Consider the following 22,839-nt stretch of genomic DNA (forward strand, 5'->3'; position numbering starts at 1 on the left):
CGCAATTGTCTGTGTTACCGTGAGCAATGGTTTTTAAAAATTTATTTCTGCATAAATTGTTCTCCATTCAGTTCTTTCAAATTTAACTTTAGCTAAATTAAACCATGCTGACTTATCTTGCCAACCATAGTCCAGCACTCTGATTACTGTGCTAAAGGATATAAGGCTACTGATACATTATTTAGAACTATAAGTAAATGATGGTTATAATTACATTGCCTAATTTTTTCACTTTTTGGAAAAATATACTGATAAAACACCTGAGCTCTTTTGCTTTCTAGTTGATTGTACTTCAATTTGAACTATCATAAAGACATCTTACAAGTAACAAAAGCTGCAAATTTTGTACCTGCTTGATGAAATAATAATTTCCAAACAGATTTCCTTTAAGATTAGATATTGCACACGCACACCATAACACTTGATTTTGAATTCTATGCATCTACATTGTTAGTGCACACAATAGAATCTGCACATATTGCTCTGATGACTATATATATATGACAAAGTACTGCAACTTTTAAAACACACTTTTCAAGCAGCTTTTCAAACAGTGCAATCCCCATCTTTAAATAAATGGAACACAGAGGTGTGAAGAAGTCACCGCTATTGGGGCATAGGGGTTGTTTATTTACTTAGAGAATAGGAACATTATTCTACAATTCATTCTAATAGTGTGAGACTAAATATAGATAATTACGTTTTTGTGATCCCTGACTGGCAAAAGCTATAATTTTGCATGTAAAAATTAATATAACATCTCAGTGTTGGAAATACACCTTTACTGGGGAATATGTCTGCTTCAGATGATTGTTTTTTAATAGAAGTGTCAGGTAGCAGTGTAAATCACCCAGAGTTACCTAGGTGAGTTAGGCAGTTAAAATTTAATAAATAAATAAAAATGAGTTTTAAAACATTGTGATACTTCTAAGGCTGATTGTTCTGGGTTAGTTTGGGCTACATGAAATCTATAACAGCCACTAAGAAAAAAATAGATACATTTCTTTTCCCTGTATTATAAACTCACTGCCATATTTTAAGATAGATTGCAAATTGACACATCTGCTATTTTATTATGATTTGTATGCAGAGAGATTTTCTAAGGGCTTGTATTTTGTGCAGTTTTCTATCATGATGACAAAATAATTTCTGACATCCTTTCCAATGTATTTCAAATTCGTTCTTCATGCAGAGAACTGAAAGACAAAATCTACACATCTTGTTTGGCATCAACTCCCTAATGCACAAACTGTGCTTGGAAAGAAACTGGAGACTATTCAAATCTCACTATTGATTCCCTAGTTGAATACAAGAAAAATATATCTATTATTCTTTAACACTTTATAGTACAATTTGATGCATTTCAGAAATAGGCCCTATTGAACTGGATTAAATTTATTCTCAGGTAAGTGCATAACATTTTAGGCCTAGTGTAATCTTCCAATTCCTAAATATATTTATTATAGAGTAGTAGTAAGTAGAATCGGTGTTGAAAACATTTTGAACTATAGTGATTTTTTTTTTAAAAAAATCAAATATGTACAAAGAAATGTCCTAGTATGGCTATGATCATAGTGAAAATATTTTAGCAGCTGATTGGAAAACAACTGTCCTGTCTTGTCAGCAGCATGAGATTTGGTAACCAAATTTGTTTCAATCACTATGAGTTCGTATTTTAATGCAAATTTTAAAATGTCTATATTCACAGACTGGGAGCAAAGCATTAAAATATAGTAGAAGAAAGTTATCTCTAATATTACACAAAACTATCAGTTATTAAAAAGTAAACACCAGTTATCACAATGTAGTTTTCCTTTTTACAAAATAGTTGCTATTTAGGTGAATCACATTTTATAATGCAGGCTATTGTTGCTTTGGGAGAGGTGGAAGAGGAATGGCAAAGAAGGTAGTAGCCTTTGTATATTCATCCAGCTGTTGGTTTTTTTCAGAGAGCAGCTATGACTGGACCACTAGCCTAGCCCTAGACCATCATAAAAGGAGATAATATCTGTTGTACAGAATTGAAATTAATATCTTCAGGAACAGCATGCTTAGATTTAGTCAAATGTTACTATTAAAATTGCCCATCTTTTTTTTTTTTTTTGGATTCCTAAGAAAATGGTAACAATTTAATTACAATTAATAATGAAAACTTATTAATTTGATTTTAAATACTCATTTAAAGGCAAATACAGTTAAAATAATGCTGGTAGGTTATGGCAATTAAAGAGCTGGATATATATAAAAAGCAGTGACTATGTTATTATGCAAAAATGGACAATATTAGTACTGCTGGGAGTGAAAAATTAATGTGAGTTCCATAAAAATAATTCAGACATTTCTTTAGAAAATACTATAGGCACGTTTGCAATGTCTGATCCTCTAGAGAGATTATCTAAGCATGTGATCAGTTTTGTATCTCCTTTAATATTTGTAAGTTAAACTAAAACGGTGAGAACTTAGAACTAGAAATGTAATTTTAAGAAAGGGACATTGCCAAAATACCATATTTTAACTCTAGAGGTTCATGCGCTTGGAAACAATTGTTAGCTCTTTTCTCCAAAGGTACAGATCACTAGGAAGATTATAATGGTAGTTATACTTCCTATTTCCCTGCAAGGCTGCTTGGGTATGAAAGACTATAATTGATAGCATTACTGGATATTAGTATTTACCATTGTTTTTCTCCCTCTTCATTTAATTTTTCCCTTTATATTTGTCATGAACTGTTGAACTGAAGAATGACATGGAGCTCTCTCAAGACACAGTGCTGACAAGATATATCTACAGCTAGGCAAGAAAGACAGCAAGGAATGAATAGTGAGTAGAAGGGGTCATAAGTGTTCTTTTGATTCTTGTTCAAAAATGTCTCAAACACCGAGCAATGATTTAAATGAATTTTTAATATTTGCCTTTTATCATTTCTAATATATTCCATTCTCATTGTTGGAGTCATAATAACATTCTCTAGGAACAGAATGACAGCCTTCAAAAATTCAGGAGGCCTACTCTTCCCACAAGGAATGCAAGGTTCTCAATTATGGGAGACTAACAGCGGCTGCTTTGTTATAAATATGAGTCTTAACTAAAATATAACAATAAAAATTGTACTAGTTCAAGCAGGAAAGGAATGTTTGCCTTTTAAGAAATCCTTATACATCATAATATTGCCTCCATCCTACTGATGCTTAGTGGGCTTGACACTCTTCCTGAGAGGTGCAAAGTTTAACTGCATAGCTCTTGATTTTCAATATTCAGCACATCTAGACACAGGTTTGTGAATGAAAGTACGGAGAAAAACTTATTCGATCTAATATTATTAATCTAATATTGGAGAATGATAGGTTGAAGAGGTTGAATGACAAGATTAGATCTTATAAAGATCTGTACTAATTTTGATTAGTTTGATGGTTTGTGAATAAAAGAATTAAAAAGAAATACTTCTTTATATAATGTGTACATAAAACTATGGATCTTGATTGTCTGCAGATAACAATTTATAAGGTTTTATAAGAGGGCTACACCAAATAAGGAACAAGCTGGTTTTGGTGGGTACTAGTCTGGACATTTGTATATCACTCGGAACTGAAGGCAATTAGCTCTAAATACTAATTGTAGGGGAACAGCCACAGAAGGCTATTGTGTCATATCCTGTTTTGGATTTTTCAGTTAGTCATAGTTGGCATGTTTTATGAAAACAGCCATTTATTTGTAAGTGTGGTCAGAAAAGCAGTTCTTTCATCTCTCATAACTATTGGTTCAGGATCTTAGATTTGAATAGCTTGGAACACATGCAGTACATTACCACAGAGAGTCATTTTTCCTCACCGATTTAATCTCGTACTTCAAAGAGGAAACAATAAAGAGTGTAGAAGATTAAGTCTCAAGAGCAATAGGCAAATCCAAAAGGATGCACCATTTAAGTTAAACTAAAATAGACCTGAAATAGGCTAAAATGATTTTATGTTCAAATTCTCCATCTCCCAAGTGGTAGAACTCAGATCAGTTTTAGCATGCTTTCCCTTCATGAAATCTTATTGTTTACAGTATTTTTAACTATCCAGCTTTTATCCTTAACTTTTATAGGAAAATATAAATCATTGCTCTTGAGAATACAATTCATACCATGAATTGTACACTTCCTATCCTCATGCAGATGCTATGATGCTGCTTCTTTCTTTGCTTCCAGTCCATAACAAATGGCTGTGCTGTCCTCACTGGGACATTCTCTGCATGCTTACTCAGCATCCTTTTGTTCCAGTTGAATTGGATCTTGCTGTTCCTTTATACCTAGCATGGTTCATATGCAGTATGGCTTTGTTCCCCACACAGGGCTGAGCTATACCAGGTTTATTGGTGACAAGTGCCTATTACACTATTACCCTATGATATGGAAGCCACAAGGTACAGAACCAGCTGTGTGACTTGGGACCTTCTTTTGCACCCTGGACCAGAAGATCAAAACATGTCTACCTGTCAACCCACATTGGACTAGTGTGGTGTTGAAGAAGAGATCTTCATCCTGTAGTGGATTGATTTGGGCTGATGATAATTCATAAATAAAAAAAATGTAAAAAATATATTGCCTTCTCCAGAACTCTCTGAAAGTAACTGTTTCATATTGTGTGGTTATTAGAACCAAGTTAAAGATATTAGGTAGATTTTTCAATCCTTCACAGTTTCATTAAGTATGTGAGTACATAAACTAGGAGTGTTGGAGTTAAATACACTGCTCAAAAAGATAAAGGGAACACAAAAATAAGACATCCTAGATCTGTATGAATGAAATATTCTCATTAAATACTTTGTTCATTACATAGTTGAATGTGCTGACAACAAAATCACACAAAAATTATTAATGGAAATCAAATTTAGCAACCCATGGAGGTCTGGATTTGGAGTTACACTCAAAATTAAAGTGGAAAAAAACACTACAGGCTGATCCAACTTTGATGTAATGTCAAGCATCTTGCACGGTGTTGGGCTGTAAGCACAACCCCCACCTGTGGATGTTGGGCCCTTATACCACCCTCATGAAGTCTGTTTCTGACTGTTTGAGCAGCCACATGCACATTTGTGGCCCGCTGGAGGTCATTTTGCAGGGCTCTGGCAGTGCTCCTCCAGTCCCTCCTTGCACAAAGGCGGAGGTAACGGTCCTGATGCTGGGTTGTTGCCCTCCTACGGCCTCCTCCACGTTACATTGTGTTGTTTAAGTGTTCCCTTTATTTTTTTGAACAGTGTATATAATCCTCAACCTGACCATCAGAACTTTACCTATGAATGAGCTGACTTTACCATAGTTCTCCATTGAGAATCTGACTAGATAAAATGGGATTGATTCATACAAGCAATCCTTAAAGTATCATAGTTTCCTCTCATTTAACAAAAACTGCCTCCAGGCTGAGGACTATATTTTTTTGGCACAAATAACATTCCTTCCTTCTGGAGGAGATATTTTGACTCTCTGAGAGTTCTCTACATTTTTATCCGGTTCTGGATACTTCCTCTAAAAATTGGCTAGAACTGAAGGCAATGCTCATGAGATTGAGTCACTGTTATGTAAAGGCATCATAAGACAGGTCGCCTTATTGCCAACCCTTTTTCGGCTAATTCCTAGGATTTATTTTCCATAAATTACCCCTGACCATCACATTGGACGGTGGATAGTGTTACACAACTGTCAAATGAAGCCGCAAAATATTCACACCAATGAGCCACAGCCAGGCTAGAGTTCGATGCGCATCCCCTTTACATTGGAACCTTTCGTATTTTGTTTTCAAAACCCAGTTTCAAAGTACACTTTCGGAACTTTTCGCATTGCAGTTCAGAGAACATCCCCCCCCCCCCCCACCCCCAGACGGACGATCAAATGAGAACCCGGTACGGCGCTGAGGCGAACCTCTACATACAGCCCACCTAAGCAGAACGCGGCTATTTTCCCTCGTCACTGTCTTTCACCGGGCTTATAAAGGCGGAGACCGCCCTCTGCTGCCCCGATGGCCAATCGCGCGTTACCTGGCGGAACTTTGTTTGGGGATTGGCTGCTGCTCCCCCCCCACCCCCAATGTGCGGTCTCAGTCACGCGCCTTTCGGCTTTTCCTGCCGGTGTTTGAAAGGGCGTGAAGCTCGAGAGGTGCGCAGGGCGTGCGCGTTTGTTTGCAGCAACCAAGCGAGGCGGCGGGGGGCGGGAGCTGACAAGAGGAAGGGAGGTAAGAGCTGGGTCCGCCCCACTTGAAAGCAAATGGAGAAGTGAACGAGTCACCGGGGAAATGGCTGGGAGGTGGAGACGCATTGATTTTTCTCTCCACCCCCAGTTCGAGGCGAGACTTCCGGGAAGAAGATGAGCGTTGCGGAGGTGCTTTTAATATACGGAGATGCTGTTGTAAACCTGGGGATGCCGAAGAGGGAAGCGCTGCCGTTGCTGGAAACGGGAGGAGGAGAGGGATTAAGTCTCGGCTTGGACGGGCCGGCCCTGAGTTTGCCAGAGGACACTGTTCCGTGGTTTGGATGGATGTGGGCTTGCGTTCTGTTTACTCTGCCGAGTTACATAGGCCTTCTTCCCATATTACCTTATCTGTCGTCCCCTTGAAGGTTCACGCCTTTTGGTTCACTGGAGGACGCTTCTGTTTTGTCGAGATCTGGTGGAGTGGGGCCTTTCTCCGCCGTGACAACTTTTAAGACGTGTGGACTTCAACTCTCAGAATTCCTTGGGAATGCTGGCTGGGGAATTCTGGGAATTGAAATCCATACGTCTTAAAGTTGCCATGGCTGAGAAACACTGCTCTATGGCTTTTCTAAACCAAGTTGAGCACTGTGGTTCACTTTGATTTTTATTTTTTAAAGTTCTTTGGGAGCCTTTTGGCTACATAATTGCAAATAAGGTGGCCTTCTTTCAGAAATTCATGATTAGGATTATACATACTTTAAAAAAATCTGTGTTGGGATAATTTTATGAATTCCTTTCATAGGGTTTTAGGTGTTCTTATTTTACTTAATAGATACCAGAGGAGCGTGTGGCATCGTAGGGTATACAACATAGGGTCCAGTTCTTGAGAAATAATCTCATCTGAAGGGGTTATGTAAATGTAAAGAATAGATATAAGTAAGTAAATATTGTCAAAGGAATTTTTTGACTGTTAAAACAAAACAGTGGTTTTGTTTATATAACTTTTCTTTCTGGGTAAACTATGTTGTTTGAGGTGAGGAGAAAGAAGTTAAAAAATAGTTAAAACTCTGTTAATGCCAATGCCATGCATTACGCCTTTTGGAATCTTTCTATCCTGTTCTTCCACAATGTCTATATTACTGTTTCATATATTTATCTTTGGTCTCCAAACTTCTCACCTTCCTCTTTTTCAAGTTCTCATCAAATCCAAATGACTTTCTCAATTTTCTCCTATTATCTCAGTTCATTCTTTCTGTATATCCAAACCACCTCAACATACATTTTTCATATTGAACATTCACTATTGTATTTTCATTTGTTCAGTTTCCATACTTTCTTGATCTAATTTCTTTTGTTTCACCAATATGCTTAAGCCCCCCATTCCCACTCTATTCAACTTACATTTCCCCTGAATTTCCCAAAGCTGATGTCCATTTGATGAAGAATTTTTGTGTCGTCCTCTAGTTTTACTTCTTTCAAAAGTAACAATTGTTTGTACTTGGCATATACCACCTATCAGTCAGCATTCGTCTTAAAAATTTCTTCACTCCTCATTGCATCATACAGTAACATTAACTGGAGATCATTGGGTTCTGATCCAACCATACTGTATGGGAAACCATATAGATAGATAGATAGATAGATAGATAGATAGATAGATAGATAGATAGATAGATAGATAATATATGTATATATATGTTTTCTTAAGTTTTCGCGGGTACTTACATGTATGGCATTCAGCTTTGTTCGGGTATTTTCCCACGTCATAATAGTTGTGCTTTTAAAGTTGTAGCAACGTTTCGGCAGAATCTCATCTGCCATCATCAGGCTTCTGTATTGTGTTCGTGTATATATACTGTGTATATATACTCTTGCTTACTTAACCCTCACCAATACCACACCATAAGCTATCTATTTTCATATATTCTTTATTTTCATCATAATGTATTGCTGTATTCATTAACCAAGCTGCAACTATATGTACAAAATCTTCCAAAATCCTTCTAAAGCCCTCCCAGGACTCTTACAGAGGCCTGGGAGTTTGTGAATTCTGCACAGTATTTTAGTTGTTTGTAGCACAGCACTCTTCTGGACATAGAGCTTTGCTGGTGTTCATGGGAGATTTGTTGGTGCTTAGGGGTCACAGCCCTGAGTGCTGAGACCCCTGCTGAGACCACTTTGGTCTTTACTTTCTAATTCCGCCTTCAGGCTCTGGTACTTCTCTAGCTTGTCATACACCTCCTTCCTGATGTTGCTTTTACTTGGCACCAGTACATCTATCACCATCTTGCACCTTCTGTTCCTTGTCTATTATCGTGATGTCTGTTGATTGACCAGTATCAGCTTGTCCGTCTGGATCTGGAAGTCCCACAGCCTTGTTATTTTCCATAACCTTTTGAAGAATCTTCCCTCTGGACTTGGGAGAGTCTAGCCTATACATTGCAGATGTTTCTGTACACAATGTCAGCTTTTTGGTTGTCCCGCTCAGTATATACTGTCCCTGTCTGCATCTTACACCCTGCCACTATGTATTGGGCTGTCTCTGAGGCCTCTGCACGGTATACCCCTCGGGTTCTGTCTAGTGTGGTAGACTCTTGCTTCTATGGATCTGGCGCTTACTGCTTGTTCTTGTGCTGCTATGCCTCTGTGCTGTTTTTTAGTCCAGCCTTTTCCAGCCACTGGTAGGATTTCCCAATGTCTGCCACCTCAGCTATCTGTTGATGGTACATTCCATGCAGTGCCTTATATACATATATTCTGCCTTTATTATTTTATAAATAACTCAAGCCTTTAAACATATCTGATACTCCTCCCCGCTCCTGTTTTCTCTACAACAACAATCCTGTGAAATGAGTTGAGCAGAGAGAGGGTGATCACCCAGCCGGCTTTCATGCCTAAGATGGGAGTAGAACTCAGTCTCCTGTTTCTAGCCTGGTGCATTAATAACTGGATTAAACTGGCTCTCTGCATATTTATATGAAATACACATTAGGCAATCCATAATGTACATGAATGTATACATGAAATACATTATATGAAAGTTGTAGTAATGACCATGAGTCTGCTGTACAGGTAGTCATTTGTTTGGTGATTGTTCAAAGTTACAACAGCTCTGAAAAAAAAAATGACCTGTGACCATTTTTCACACTTATAATTGTTGCAGCATCCCCGTGTTCAGATGATCAAAATTGGATGCTTGGCAATTTTGTCCCGGGATCATGTGATCCCATTTTGCGACCTTCTGACAAGCAAGGTCAATGGGAAAGCCAGAGTCACTTAACAACTGTGTTACTAACTTAACTGCAGCAATTCACTTAACAGCTGTGGTAAGAAGGTTCATAAAATGGGACAAAAGTCACTTAACTGTCCTGCTTGGCAACAGAAATTTTGGGCTCAATTGTGGTCGTAAGTCAAAGTTGCCATGGAACTAATGGGGCGCCATGGAACTCTCCAAGCCAATTGTAGCCTTACCTAAGAAATTATTAGTCTGACTTTGGGTTTGGCTGACTGGGTAGATTGCCAAATGTATAATAAAGTTATTATTTAATAAGACTGCTACATCCAGACAGCAAAGGTTGAGGCAGTAACTAGATGGCAGTAAAAGGATAGAATCTTCTGTGTTGCTTTGCTTTCATCCACTGTAGTGATAATCCGGATGTTTGTGGCCTATTCCTGATAGCTGTTGCTTAATCAGTGAATGTGGTTGCTGGAAATTTGTTTCTTGTGATCACAGAAAATCTGGGAAGGCCAGGTTGCAGACAATGAACAGAGTAAGAGGGCCCAGTTCAAATCTCCATTCTGCCACCAAATCTGAATTGTTGTGGCTTTCAGAAGAAGTAGGAATGTGTAAATCTGTAAGTGCTCAGAATGTGGCATTTGCTATGTGTTGGGGCTTTTAGGAATTGACACAGTAAGTATCTAAAGAAATGTCTTCTGGGCATTAGGTTGATTCTCTTCCACAAGTGTTTATCACAGATGACATCCTTCCATTTAATTCCCAGCTTTTTAAATTATTTGAATGATTCTCCAGTATCGAATTATAGCTGTGGAACAGATAGTCTCATAGGCATCGAGTTCATTTGTTTCTGTAGTGCTTTCTTCACATTCTGTTAGCTCAAGATAAATTCAGCCTTATCTGGGGTTTAGTATTATCAGTGTGCTGACAGTACCAAATTATGCATCTCTACCTCATGCTGAGCAAGTGAAGCTGTTTAATTAACTTCCTTCTCAGAGACTGGAGGCTATAAGGGCCTAGATGGGGAGAAACGAGAGCTGACATCTTTGACTCTGGATGGGGTAACATTCCCCTGGACAGAACTGGTATGCAATTTGGTGGTCCTCCTATATTTGAAGCTCTTGTTGGAAGAGCCGGTAGTGGCCATAGCTTGCGGGGAGGCTTTGCTGGTGTGCCATTCCTGGCTTTACCACACAACTCTGCCTCATTCTCCAGTATTGTTCCACTGGGAGGCCTTGCTCACAGTCATGCCTTAATCACTTCCTGATTAGATTACTGGGCTGTGTACATGGGGCTGCCCTTGAAGAATATTCAGAAGCTGCAGTTGGCTGAGACTCTGTGGCATTTATAATTCTGGGTGGCCCACAGTTTATCAAGTTACATTACTGTTGCGTCAGTTGCCCTAGCCCTTAGTTTCTTTCTGGGTGTAGTTAAAGATGCTGGTTATCACCTTTAAAACTCTAAATGACACAGTGCCAGATTTGTGAGACCATCTCTTAACTTTGTAGCTGCCCCAGTTCTTTGGATTGGCCTCCAACCTGAGATTTGAGGGACCGTACTCAAATATTTAATAAGACATTTAAGAAGGATCCACCCTAATGTGTAAGACTATAACAAGTGATGACCAGGAGAGATTTTTATTTTGAGACTTGCAAAATTGGTATCAGCCCTCCCAGGTAACCAGACCAAAAACATGACCAGATGAGCCAGTGCTATGTTACTGTCAGACTATATTAACAGAACCTTGCAAATCTGAACAGCAACCATAGATTTCCTGCTGTAACCTTCAACAGTCTGATATGTTAGGGCAGCTCCTTAACTTTCTTTGTCCATTAAGCATTTGCAGGCCCCTCTCTCTTTTATCTGATAGTTTCCTAGGCTACATCTCTTCTCAAGGTCATTCCCATATACCATTGCAAGGGGCCACAAGGAACTTGTCCAACCTGGCTTCTTACATCTCATAGTAATATAAATCTAGATTATATCTGTATCCTGTATCTCAGTTGCATTTACAAATGGTATTTACAATAAAAACCTGTACACCCAGTTCAGAATTTGAAAAAAAAATTGTTATCCAATATTCCTATAAGATTATTTATGAGTATCTTGAAAATACGAAGATATGAACCACAGACTAATTCAATATTTTAAGACCTGATTACCAAACAAATCTGTACCTGGAGATAACGGGGATTGTTTCTGGGATATTCTGCAAACAAATTATGTGCTTTACCACACAACTCTGCCCCATTCTCCAGTATTGTTCCATTGGTCATTCAGGGCATGTCTATTGGGAAGTCTGTCATCAACACCTGGAGGGCCACAGGTTTATTAACCTTAGACCAAAACAAGTTTTTGTACTTGGTTTTATAGGTGGGCCTAGCATGGAGCAAATTTTGCTGTTATATTAAATATTACTAATAGAATGTGCTGAAGGGGGAGGGGGTGTGGTAGGGGTTGCAGAGTTTTGCTTTTCTCCATTATGGGAAATATATAGAAAGCAAGATATTAGATGTCAGTTACACTGGCTTAGGCCAAGATGCCAGCATTATTTCCATTACTCTAACTTTCTGTCTTGTCATTCTCTTTTTGTCTTGGAATGGTTTATTTGTCTTGCGCATTCACCCTTTTTCTCAGTTTCATTTAGCTTTCATTCATGTCTCAGGGCTAAATGTTTTAAAGGATTTCGTTCATTGATTCTAGTGTGAGGGGTAGCATGTGATACGCTTGTGACTGTCTTATGTGCAGTTATTTGAATGGCAGCGGGTTTGGGAGGAGGAAAGAAGAGTGGCTTATGGCAACATTAAGAATGTGTTTTAATCCTAAAACTTTTTTTTTTTTAATCATTGTGAGGTGGACTTCCCAATGATGACAGGAGCTGCTTCTCCGATCCTGTCAAGCAAGTTTTCTATGCCATGAATAACACCACTATGCCCACTTCTGCTGGGCCAACCAGTGACTCCCTGGTGGGTTATATTCTAGTGCCGTTTTTCCTTATCACCATTGTTGGAATCGTCATGGCAGTGGTGAGTGGACTCAAGACAGAAGCACTTGGTTTCTAGACCAGCATGCTGGGTGGGGAATTCTGGGAGTTGAAGATTACACATCTTAAAAGTTGTGAGGTTGAGAAATGCTGCTCTAGTTTTTATGTCAAACAATGGAACATGATGGAAAGTTTTTCTTTGAAAAGAAAAAAAAAAGATAAGTCTCAATATCAATTCTTAATCAACAGTTTCTGTTGCAACAGTTGCAGTCTTTTCAGTTAGTGAGTGCCATTATTCGGTGGTGGGATTCAAATAATTTAACAACCGGTTCTCTGTCCTAATTACTGGCTGGGTAGGCGTGGTTGGATGGGCGTGACTGGATGCGCGTGGCCAACTTGATGTCACTCACCATGCCCGGCCCCGCCTCTTGGCTGCTTGCCTCAAAGTCCTCAAGAAGATACAATCTCTTGGCATTCTGGGGCGGGAAAGCACCGGTGGGGAGAAGTCACCCACCTGAGCCCTGTGAGCTCTGTGGTGCCAAAGAAGGGGCTGGGTCACCACCAAGACCCTTCCTGGATGAGCAGGTCTCTCTCCCCACCTGCCAAATTTCGCAATGCTCTCCAGGACCTTCTGCAAGGAGACAGCGCATGGGCGAGTCCCTCTGGTGATGTGAGGTCTGTGCATGTTTGTGTGTATGTTTAAGGGTGAGAAGGAAGAGGAAACGGGGCGGAGGTAAGCAAGTTGACATGGCGAAGTGTGAGACCGCGGTGGAAACATGCGGGAGCAAGTGAGGTGGAGGGAGAAGTGTCCCTTTAGAAAGGTGGACGTATGGACTGAACACTGCAGCTCCTCCTTCTTGGCCATAAACAGCTCCGTTTTCACTGGCAGAGGGTGGCAGCAGGCCATCACAGCCAAAAATGGAGCTCAGGTGCTTATTTTCTCTGGCAGAGCGCTTGGGCCACCAGAGGCACCCCCGACACGAGTGATGTCGAGCTGGCCATGCCCCTTGGCCATGCCCCCCACCTGAGGTCAAACACAACCCTGATGCGGCCCCCAATTAAATCGAGTTTGACACCCCTGCTCTAAGAGGACCTTAAATTATCAAGTTTGAAAAAAGTGAATGTTTTTAATTGTATGCCTAAAATGTAAATTGATTGAAGAATTTTATAGCTTGGTAGATATGTAATTAGATTATATGAAAGCTGCTCTGCTCTTGACTTTTATATTCAGTGCATCTGAAAGCCACAGCTCAAACATTGTATTGCATAAAATCGGGCCCCTGCAACTTGTAATTGCCTCAAGATGCTCAGAAACTGAAAGTAGCTTCTTAATGGCCAACAGCTTTCATAAAGGGGATGCCAAAATAGGACTTTGTTTTAATCTGTTCCACTGAAAAGATAGTCATCCCTACTGTGGTATCTTACAGCTCTTTTTGTTCTTGGGTCAATATTATCAAAGGCTAGGCTAGTTGAGGGAAGTAAAGTAGCTGTAATCTGATATTCCTGGAAGGTACCAGATTGGTGCCTGGACTTTGGTGAGATTTTATCTACCTAGAGCTACATCTTTCAGTATCTTTATCATTCAACACTTAAGGTCACATCTTAAATGAATTGGGTGCTCCTCTTATGTTACCATTATGTGGCTTGTGAAAATTGCACCTAGACTAATGACACAAATGCTGACACTGATGTTCATATTCCTTGTATTCTTTTTCTTTCTTGTTTTATTTTTATTTCCAGTTAGAAGAAATAATGTCTAAAACATATTCACATTCCTCTCATAATTGTTTTCTCCTTCCCCTTTGTCATTGCAGATGATGTATATCCAGAAAAAAAGGAGGTAAGAAATTCCAGTAGGAGATTGGGGCTCTTGGTCTTTTTAAATCTATCTTCTTGCTAGAAGGGATTCTTTTTTTTAATACTGCAGTCAATTACATACTTACTCTACTGTAAACAGATAGATCAATTCATTAAATAATGTAAAATGGAATAATGCACTTTGCTTTTTATATGTTGGTTGAAATATGACATGTTCCTCTTTTTTCTTTCATTAAATGGCCCTGAAAAATGGCTTCTGAGAAGTACAGTAAAAGTTAACGATACATTTTGATATGAGGTTGACTAGTAACTCTTTTTTAAATCTTGTATTAAAAATAATATTCTTTCAATGTGTTGTATTGTAGGATCCATTTTGGATACTTATTAATTATCACTTTGGCGAATATTATTTTCTGATATACCTGTTATTAGGGATACACCCTAGCAGAATGTGCACGGCAGTCAGGCAGGCAGGCAAATATGTGAGATAAACGTTTTTGTAGCTTACACTCAGTAAAACAGATACACTGTGCTAGTTAAATAGTTTATTCCAGTAAGAGTTTTAGCATAGTCAAACAGTCCATATATCATTCACTAGTTCAGTCCGTTCGGGGATTATTCAGTTGCAAAGTCCAGTGTCGAAAAAGAGGTTAGTAAACTTACAAATATCAGTCCAGTAATATATCTCCTCGCAGTAGAGATATAAAGAAGTCAAACCTCCTTTCTTCCTTCGACGTTCAAAAACTCAGCAGCAGGGAATACGCAGTTAGCAAACCATCAATCCATCAATCCAGCAAGCAAGTAGGTTCTCTTGCTCCCTCTTATGGCGGTTTTACAACCACACCCAAAATTACATGCTTTGCAGTTTAAAGTGACACACACTTAAACTTACTATCATAGTTTATATATATTATTTTACCCAAACTACGTTAGGTAACCTTGTTATTCCTAACACCTATTTTAAACATTCTAGCTAGCATCCAACCTTATGTGTTGAGTTGTGATGGGAAAGGGGAGTTCGATCATATTTAAAACCGTAGAAATTGTTGCTGCATGGATGCATTTTCATTAATCATGGGTTTATGATAGATGGGTTGTAATTAGAAGAACCATCCAATACTCTATGGTTATTTCATTATAATCCCTATATTAACATTGCACTATAGTGGATAAACATCAGAATGTTCTGGATAAGCATCAACAGAAATATAATTTTAGGTGAGTGCAAAATAAACATTTAATGTGCAAAGTGGTTTGTCAGTAATGATATGGACTGTTCTTTTTTATGCTAAATCATCTGTATTATACTTTGGAGTATGGGTAAAACTTTCAGAGTTTTCCTCTGACAAATATAAACACACATTCGATGCAAAGCTTACGTAACCTTGTGCTGCTGAATATATTGGATCTACAATTCCCTGAATTCCCAGCTCACTTGGCAAATGAAAATTATACCTAGGAATTCTGGAATTTTGTTGTACAGAACATCTGAAGAATATCAGGTTGCTGAAGACTGACAACTGATGATTGGAACTTTAGGTACATTATCAAAATATAAACTAGCTTTGTGACTGAAATTTGGATCATAGTTACTTGAAAATAATTATTAGTGCAAGAGACTAATAGATACACAGTGATCTAGCACATTTGAACACTAAACTATTTAGGATTTTAAAATGTTTATTATACTGAAATTATGATTGTTGTTCATCCCTGACATTGCTTTATGATGTAGCTCTACCTTGCCTGAGCCAGTGCCAGGATCATGAGAAAAAAGTTGTAGCAGCTTTTAATTGCTTGAAGACAGTTTTAGATTATACTCTGACAAATCTGCCTCCTAGATATGATCGACTACGCCACCACCTGCTGCCAATGTACAGTTACGATCCTGCAGAGGAGCTGCATGAGGCTGAGCAAGAACTCCTAGTGGAGCCAGAGGACACTAAAGTAAGCATATGTGGGGTGTATTTTGCATATTACATACCTATTGCAGAGCCATGTTTCAGGATATTTATGGACAGTTGTGTGTTGAGATGTGATTTGCCTATGTAACTATCACTTGGAAAAGAGGGAGAGAGGGAAGCAGTTACACATCATATTTTCAAAGTATCTGTGATTCAGTTGGACTCAACATGGCACCTAGAACTGCAGTATAACTAGGAGTATCTCCTTTTTGAACTCACCATATACTGCTTGACTTGTTACACTTAAAAATCATCAAAAGAGAAAATGTCTTATTTTAAAATAATATATCATTATTCTTTTTAATAATAGCCCCATTTACTTCCTTAGAAAACAAAATGGTGAGAATTAGCCTAATCCTTTGTTGTGAAAGATACTCTTCCCAAAAGTGTGTGTATCAAGTGGGCATTGAAGTGACAATATTCTGCTGATTTGCCAATGATTACATTGCTTTGGCACACATTTTTTGAATAGGCAGATCCCTCTTTAAGTCATTTTGCAAGCGCACTCACATGTTCTCAAAACCCTGAGTTATGTTGTGTCAAGACACCACGAATTGTGATGTGAGCAATAAATTCTTAATATTTTTGTCTGTTCAGGAAAGAGAGAAAATAAAATAATTTCATTCCAGACCATCTGTATTTGTATATATGACCATCGCACTATCCTCATGGTCATTTGATCTTAATCTGGGCACTTGACATCAGGGTTGCATTTACAGTTGCAGCATCTTGTGGTCATGAGTGCTCTCTCCTTTTTTTTTGTCAATTTCCAGCAAGAAAGCAACTTTAGATCACAATGACCACAGGTTCCAGTCCCAATTGAATACTGCTTGTAGTTTGAGTCTATGCCTTTTTTCTTGAGCTGCATGGTTCAGATATACTGCCTCTAGAAACGTCATCTGAGTTAGCTGGAGCTCTTTGTATACTTCATTTTTCTCATAACTATTATTTTCCTTATAAAAAAGAGCTAAGCTAACAGCAGTGTGCATCTCTCGGGTAAATTGTTTATTCTAATGTAATGCAGAAATTTTGGCATACATCACAAAGCTTTCTAGCCAAAAGTGCTTTGTACACTGCTCAAAAAATAAAGGGAACACTTAAACAACACAGTGTAACTCCAAGTCAATCACACTTCTGTGAAATCAAACTGTCCACTTAGGTAGCAACACTGATTGACAATCAATTTCACATGCTATTGTGCAAATGGAATAGACAACAGGTGGAAAGCATAGGCAGTTAGCAAGACATTCCCAATAAAGGAGTGGTTCTGCAGGTGGTGACCACAGACCACTTCTCAGTTCCTATGCTTTCTGGCTGATGGTTTGGTCACTTTTGAATGCTGGCAGTGCTTTCACTCTAGTGGTAGCATGAGACGGAGTCTACAACCCACACAAGTGGCTCAGGTAGTGCAGCTCATCCAGGATGGCACATCAATGCGAGCTGTGGCAAGGTTTGCTGTGTCTGTCAGCGTAGTGTCCAGAGCATGGAGGGGCTACCAGGAGACAGGCCAGTACATCAGGAGACGTGGAGGAGGCCGTAGGAGGGCAACAACCCAGCATCAGGACCATTACCTCCACCTTTGTGCAAGGAGGGACAGAAGGAGCACTGCCAGAGCCCTGCAAAATGACCTCCAGCAGGCCACAAATGTGCATGTGGCTGCTCAAACGGTCAGAAACAGACTCCATGAGGGGGGTATAAGGGCCCGACATCCACAGGTGGGGGTTGTATTTACAGCCCAACACCGTGCAGGACGTTTGGCATTTGCCAGAGAACACCAAGATTGGCAAATTTGCCACTGGCACCCTGTGCTCTTCACAGATGAAAGCAGGTTCACACTGAGCACATGTGACAGACATGACAGGGTCTGGAGACACCGTGGAGAACATTCTGCTGCCTGCAACATCATCCAGCATGACCGGTTTGGCAGTGGGTCAGTAATGGTGTGGGGTGGCATTTCTTTAGGGGACTGCACAGCCCTCCATGTGCTCGCCAGAGGTAGCCTGACTGCCATTAGGTACCGAGATGAGCTCCTCAGACCCCTTGTGAGACCATATGCTGGTGCGGTTGGCCCTGGGTTCCTCCTAATGCAAGACAATGCTAGACCTCATGTGGCTGGAGTGTGTCAACAGTTCCTGCAAGATGAAGGCATTGATGCTATGGACTGGCCCGCCCATTCCCCAGACCTGAATCCAACTGAGCACATCTGGGACATCATCCACCAATGCCACATTGCACCACAGACTGTCCACGAGTTGGGGGATGCTTTAGTCCAGGTGTGGGAGGAGATCCCTCAGGAAACCATCCGCCACCTCATCAGGAACATGCCCAGGCACTGTAGGGAGATCATACAGGCATGTGGAGGCCACACACATTACTGAGCCTCATTTTGACTTGTTTTAAGGACATTACATCAAAGTTGGATCAGCCTGTAGTGTTTTTTTCCACTTTAATTTTGAGTGTAACTCCAAATCCAGACCTCCATGGGTTGCTAAATTTGATTTCCATTGATAATTTTTGTGTGATTTTGTTGTCAGCACATTCAACTATGTAATGAACAAAGTATTTACTAAGAATATTTCATTCATTCAGATCTAGGATGTCTTATTTTTGTGTTCCCTTTATTTTTTTGAGCAGTGTATTTTTCCAAGATACATCCTTTAAAAAATGAAATAGGGAGGCTACTCTGAAGAAAAATACATTTTTGTTGTTTGCCCCTTTCAGGAATGTGTAGGATACAAGGGAAGGATGAAGAGTTAAGTCTTAACAAACAACATTAGAAAGTTGAAATTACAGATCTTGCTTGATTACCGAGATGATCCCTGGCTGTCCATTTTCATGGTTGAATAAAAGAGGAAGTGAATTGCTCACAGAAGCATAAACATGCTTAAGCCTAGTTGTTTCATACAGACGGTGCATGGGAGCTGTTTTTTTCTCCTTTGTTTCACAGATGATTTTCACAAAGAATGGTTGTCTCCATTTTTACTTTCTGAAGTGGCTTCCAAAATGATGCAGTATTGGCACAGCAGGGGGAGCACCCATCTCCTTCCCATTAAAACTTTACTGAAGGATTTCCATTCAAGCAGCTTTGTTTGGTAGTCCTCAACTTACTACCACAATTGAGCCTGAACTTTGTTGTTGAGGGGTTTGTTAAGTGAGTTTGCTCCATTTTATGACCTGCCTTCCTATAGTTGTTAATCACCACAGTTCTTAAATTAGTAACATAGTTGTTAAGTGAATCTGATTTCCCTGTTGCTTGACTTTGCTTGTTGGAAGGTACCAAAAGGGGATCACATGACTCTGGGACACGACAGCTGTCATAAATGTGAGTCAGTTGTCAATCACCCAAATGTAAATCACATGCCCATGGGGAGGCTGCAAAGGTCGTAAGTGTGAAAAATGGTCATAAAGTCATTTTTTTCCAGTGTCATTGTCACTTTGAACGGTCACTAAATGAACTGCTATAAGTTGAGGACTACCTGTACTCTAATTGTAATGAAAACTGCCAGGTTATTATTCTCAGTCATAATAGTAAGCCATGGAAGATGCCCATTCTTTGGAAATATGCTATTGCTCAAAGTCTGAGGGCGATATTAAATACATGTGCTGTGTATTACAGATGATGCGAGGTTGGGGAGGATACCAGCCCCATCGTAATTCATTTATGGATGTGAAGGCTTGATGGTACTCATCTCGGACTGATCACAGAATGTAGATGGATGACCTCTTCTACCTGGCATGTGTGCCAACCTGAATGCCATTAACGCTGCTGCCTTTCTTCACACTTCAGTACTACAGCCTCTTCCTGGGACTTCCAGTAACAGAAGGTGTAATGGATGCCAGCCGTGTCACGGAGATTGGCACTGAGCACCTGGTACAAAGAGTAGCCTAAGGGGTTGGAGAATTGTGTTTGAAACTAGGACAGCTTGCTATGTGGCATCATTCTTCGTATCAACTGTCTCCTGATTTACCTTTTATGTGGATGATGAGATACAAGAGTTTATGAAATTTCAAGTAAAAGTATTACTGAATAGCTCTTGCATTATGGGCATCAATCTTCAAAAGCTCGGCTTTGTTTAAAAAAACAAAAACAAAAGCAAAGCAGTCAATCTCCATTTCCTTTTGTGAACAAAGAGCATCAGAATGCAGCTGCTATGATATCCCAGCACATTGCTAGCTGCCTTCTCTCTTTATTGCCTAAGCATATAAAAGGGTGTATTAAGTTGTTGGATTCCTGTAACATGTTGCTGAACAGATGTGAGAAAAGCGAATAAAATTGCCAAACGCACAACTCTGTGCTTGAGGGGTGGGGGTATACTTCTTGAAACCGAGATAATGGGTACATGACACCAGCTTTGGAATTGTTTTGTGTGCTACATGCTGGAAGGATGTAGTTTGGCTAGGAAGTTCGTATAGATGCTTAGCATGTCTATTACAAAGGACCATGTTATTTCTGAGAGCTTTTTTCTTTGGTGACCTGTTTGAGCTCAACAAGGACAAGGCAGTGTATTTGGTATTGGGGAAATCACCTCTGTTTTGTAAATAAAACTGAACCTGACTAGGAGTACCTGTGGTAAAACATCATGCTTTTACAGTACTATAACCTGTTATGCCTGTCTTTGTGAATACAGCTTGTTACCATTGATATACCTGTGATGGACTGACGTCTTGGTGCAGCAATATCATTGCTGCTTTGCTAAAAAAAAATGTGCTACTCATTGCTTACTGAACTTAGCTAATGGACACAGATTATGCACTTAATGTGGAAAGCTGCACTGGTAACTTTGAGAAAGTGTCTTAATACCTTTATGTATTTTTCCCTGAAGTTTTGATTTTTAGCAAAATTGTGGGTCTTCCACACATTTTAAGAACATTGGGATGCAACTTATATTGCACACATCTGATGCTTTTTGAGGTTGAAAATGTATTCCTAATGCAAGGGGGGAAATGTGATGATTGTGGTTCTGGAAATAAAGTCAATTTAATAAAGTTTCCATGACAAGACTGAATGCACATGGTAATGCACATTGCAACCATCACTTCTCTTCCTAAACACACAAGGTTAATAAACTGGTGGTGCAGCTACATGGGCTGAATTAATGGTGGTTTGAAGCCACCATGAAGAAAAGCATTCTTTTGCCATTCCCTGCATCATCTTCCAATGAAATCAATATGTACTGTGCACTGTAATTTGTTTTATGATATTCCCATCTGTATGTCTTTGGTTTATATCTCATATTGCTATTAACTTCTTGCTTTGTTATGGGTCTGCAGGCAAAAAACCTGTAATGTCATTATTTACATCCAGCCATGAATTTTAGTTCCTAAATGTACTGAATGCTTGTTCTTTCCTTTATGTACCGCATTTACTTCTACACTGCTAGATGTCTGTCTCAAAACAGAAATTTCTCAAGTACAGATTAATTATGTATTTCCATCCCCACAGCAGCTGAAGAAGAGATTTAAGAGTAACCTTCAGCATGAGGCATTCTGAGTGTTAGATTGCTACATTCATTTGTCCTCTGGTTGGAGTTAATTTTCTGCTGGGCAAAATGGAAGTTCCTGTTTTGATCTTTCTAAAAAAATTAAGTCAAATGCAGCACACTAGTTGGATTTAGATATATAATTGGCTGATATCCGCTAGTGCCAGGAGCATCAGGTCAGCATCTGAGAGGCAAATTGTTCTGTTTTTGGAAATAAAAAATGCCTTTTTGGTAAACATCCACTGGATGCAAAAATTACTAGAATAGGCTGTACTAGTGGTCCATTATTTGATAACAGGAATTCAGAAACAAAGTAATCTTTTCCTATTTATAGTATATGCAAAGTGACATTCTGACCAAAGTGTTCTCCAATGTATAATTATGGCAAAATTGTGAAACATGAATTTGGGATCCTAGATGGAATCCACTTTCAGTTTACAAAAGTTCCATCCAATTAACTTCAGAGTTTATTGACATCGTGTCTGTTTTGGCCCAGAGGCATACCAAAATACTAGTTTCAGATCGGACATTGAAGAACATCTGGAGATTCAGGTACTATTTCTTGTTGAATAAAGGCTACGTATATTTTAAAAGAAGTACCTTAAATTTGATTATTCTTGCAATTATTAGGAATTCTTTAAAATGTAGACCATTTTTTTTGTTTCTATTCAGATAAGGATATAAAAGCCATGACATCCGACCTAATAAAGTTAAGACTTCTTTATGTTAATATACTATCATGACATAAACTGCACCAGCTGTACTTCTCTATGCAACTATTGAAACTTAACATACAGTGCAGCCTTCCCAGTATCTGCATTTCTCTATCCAAGATTGTCGCTCATGAACTTTCCTCACACAGTAGGAATTGAAGGTATTCAGAGGGTTTAGCAATTTCATATTTTTATGGTGTTATTTTGGAGACCTAAACATTGTAAACATGGAAATCGGGGATTGTAAAGCTCTCTAATTAAATATTGTGGCCCAAATACATCTGCAGTTTGTGCTATTAGAATGAATAAACCAATTGGATTACCCAGCCCCACCACCAGAAAATCCACGCTTGAAGCAAAAGCGTGGCATGGGAGGGGGAAGAACTACTGTAGAAAATGGCAAGACTAACTAGCCCTTGGTTCAGTATTTAGAACTTTAATTCCAGTTATACCACCAAATGTCTTATGATTCTGTACCAT

The 22,839-nt window shown here is 39.2% G+C and overlaps 1 protein-coding gene across 8 annotated transcripts; it reads left to right on the forward strand.

Annotated features, from left to right (window-relative positions):
• The first annotated feature begins 1,192 nt into the window (after positions 1-1,192).
• SMIM29 (small integral membrane protein 29) lies at positions 1,193-21,171 on the forward strand. Of its 8 annotated transcripts, XM_087959844.1 has the most exons (6): positions 1,193-1,405; positions 2,741-2,820; positions 12,255-12,427; positions 14,199-14,224; positions 16,044-16,149; positions 19,783-21,171. In XM_087959844.1, exons 2-6 carry the CDS (start codon positions 2,814-2,816, stop codon positions 19,843-19,845), a joined length of 375 nt encoding a protein of 124 aa, XP_087815970.1. In that variant the 5' UTR covers positions 1,193-1,405; positions 2,741-2,813; the 3' UTR covers positions 19,846-21,171. The 8 variants fall into 8 exon arrangements, with proteins under 8 accessions (XP_087815970.1, XP_087815969.1, XP_087815967.1 ...); XM_087959843.1 differs by lacking the exons at positions 1,193-1,405; positions 2,741-2,820 and adding an exon at positions 6,059-6,209 and having other exon boundaries at positions 12,255-12,367; XM_087959841.1 differs by lacking the exons at positions 1,193-1,405; positions 2,741-2,820 and adding an exon at positions 6,060-6,209.
• The last annotated feature ends 1,668 nt before the right edge of the window (positions 21,172-22,839 follow it).

This window comes from Notechis scutatus, chromosome 3, assembly GCF_049901735.1.
Source record: "Notechis scutatus isolate UNSWTSFEM ecotype Mainland chromosome 3, rNotScu1.2, whole genome shotgun sequence".
NCBI classification, from domain to species: Eukaryota; Metazoa; Chordata; class Lepidosauria; order Squamata; family Elapidae; genus Notechis; species Notechis scutatus.

What these genes read in the sequence shown, in the direction of transcription:
- SMIM29 (XM_087959841.1), top strand. Translation starts at nt 6,065, where the DNA reads ATGTGCGGTCTCAGTCACGCGCCTTTCGGCTTTTCCTGCCGGTGTTTG. An exon ending in TTGGAATCGTCATGGCAGTG is followed by an intron (nt 12,428 to 14,198) that starts GTGAGTGGACTC and finishes TTGTCATTGCAG; the next exon opens with ATGATGTATATCCAGAAAAA. An exon ending in TATATCCAGAAAAAAAGGAG is followed by an intron (nt 14,225 to 16,043) that starts GTAAGAAATTCC and finishes TCTGCCTCCTAG; the next exon opens with ATATGATCGACTACGCCACC.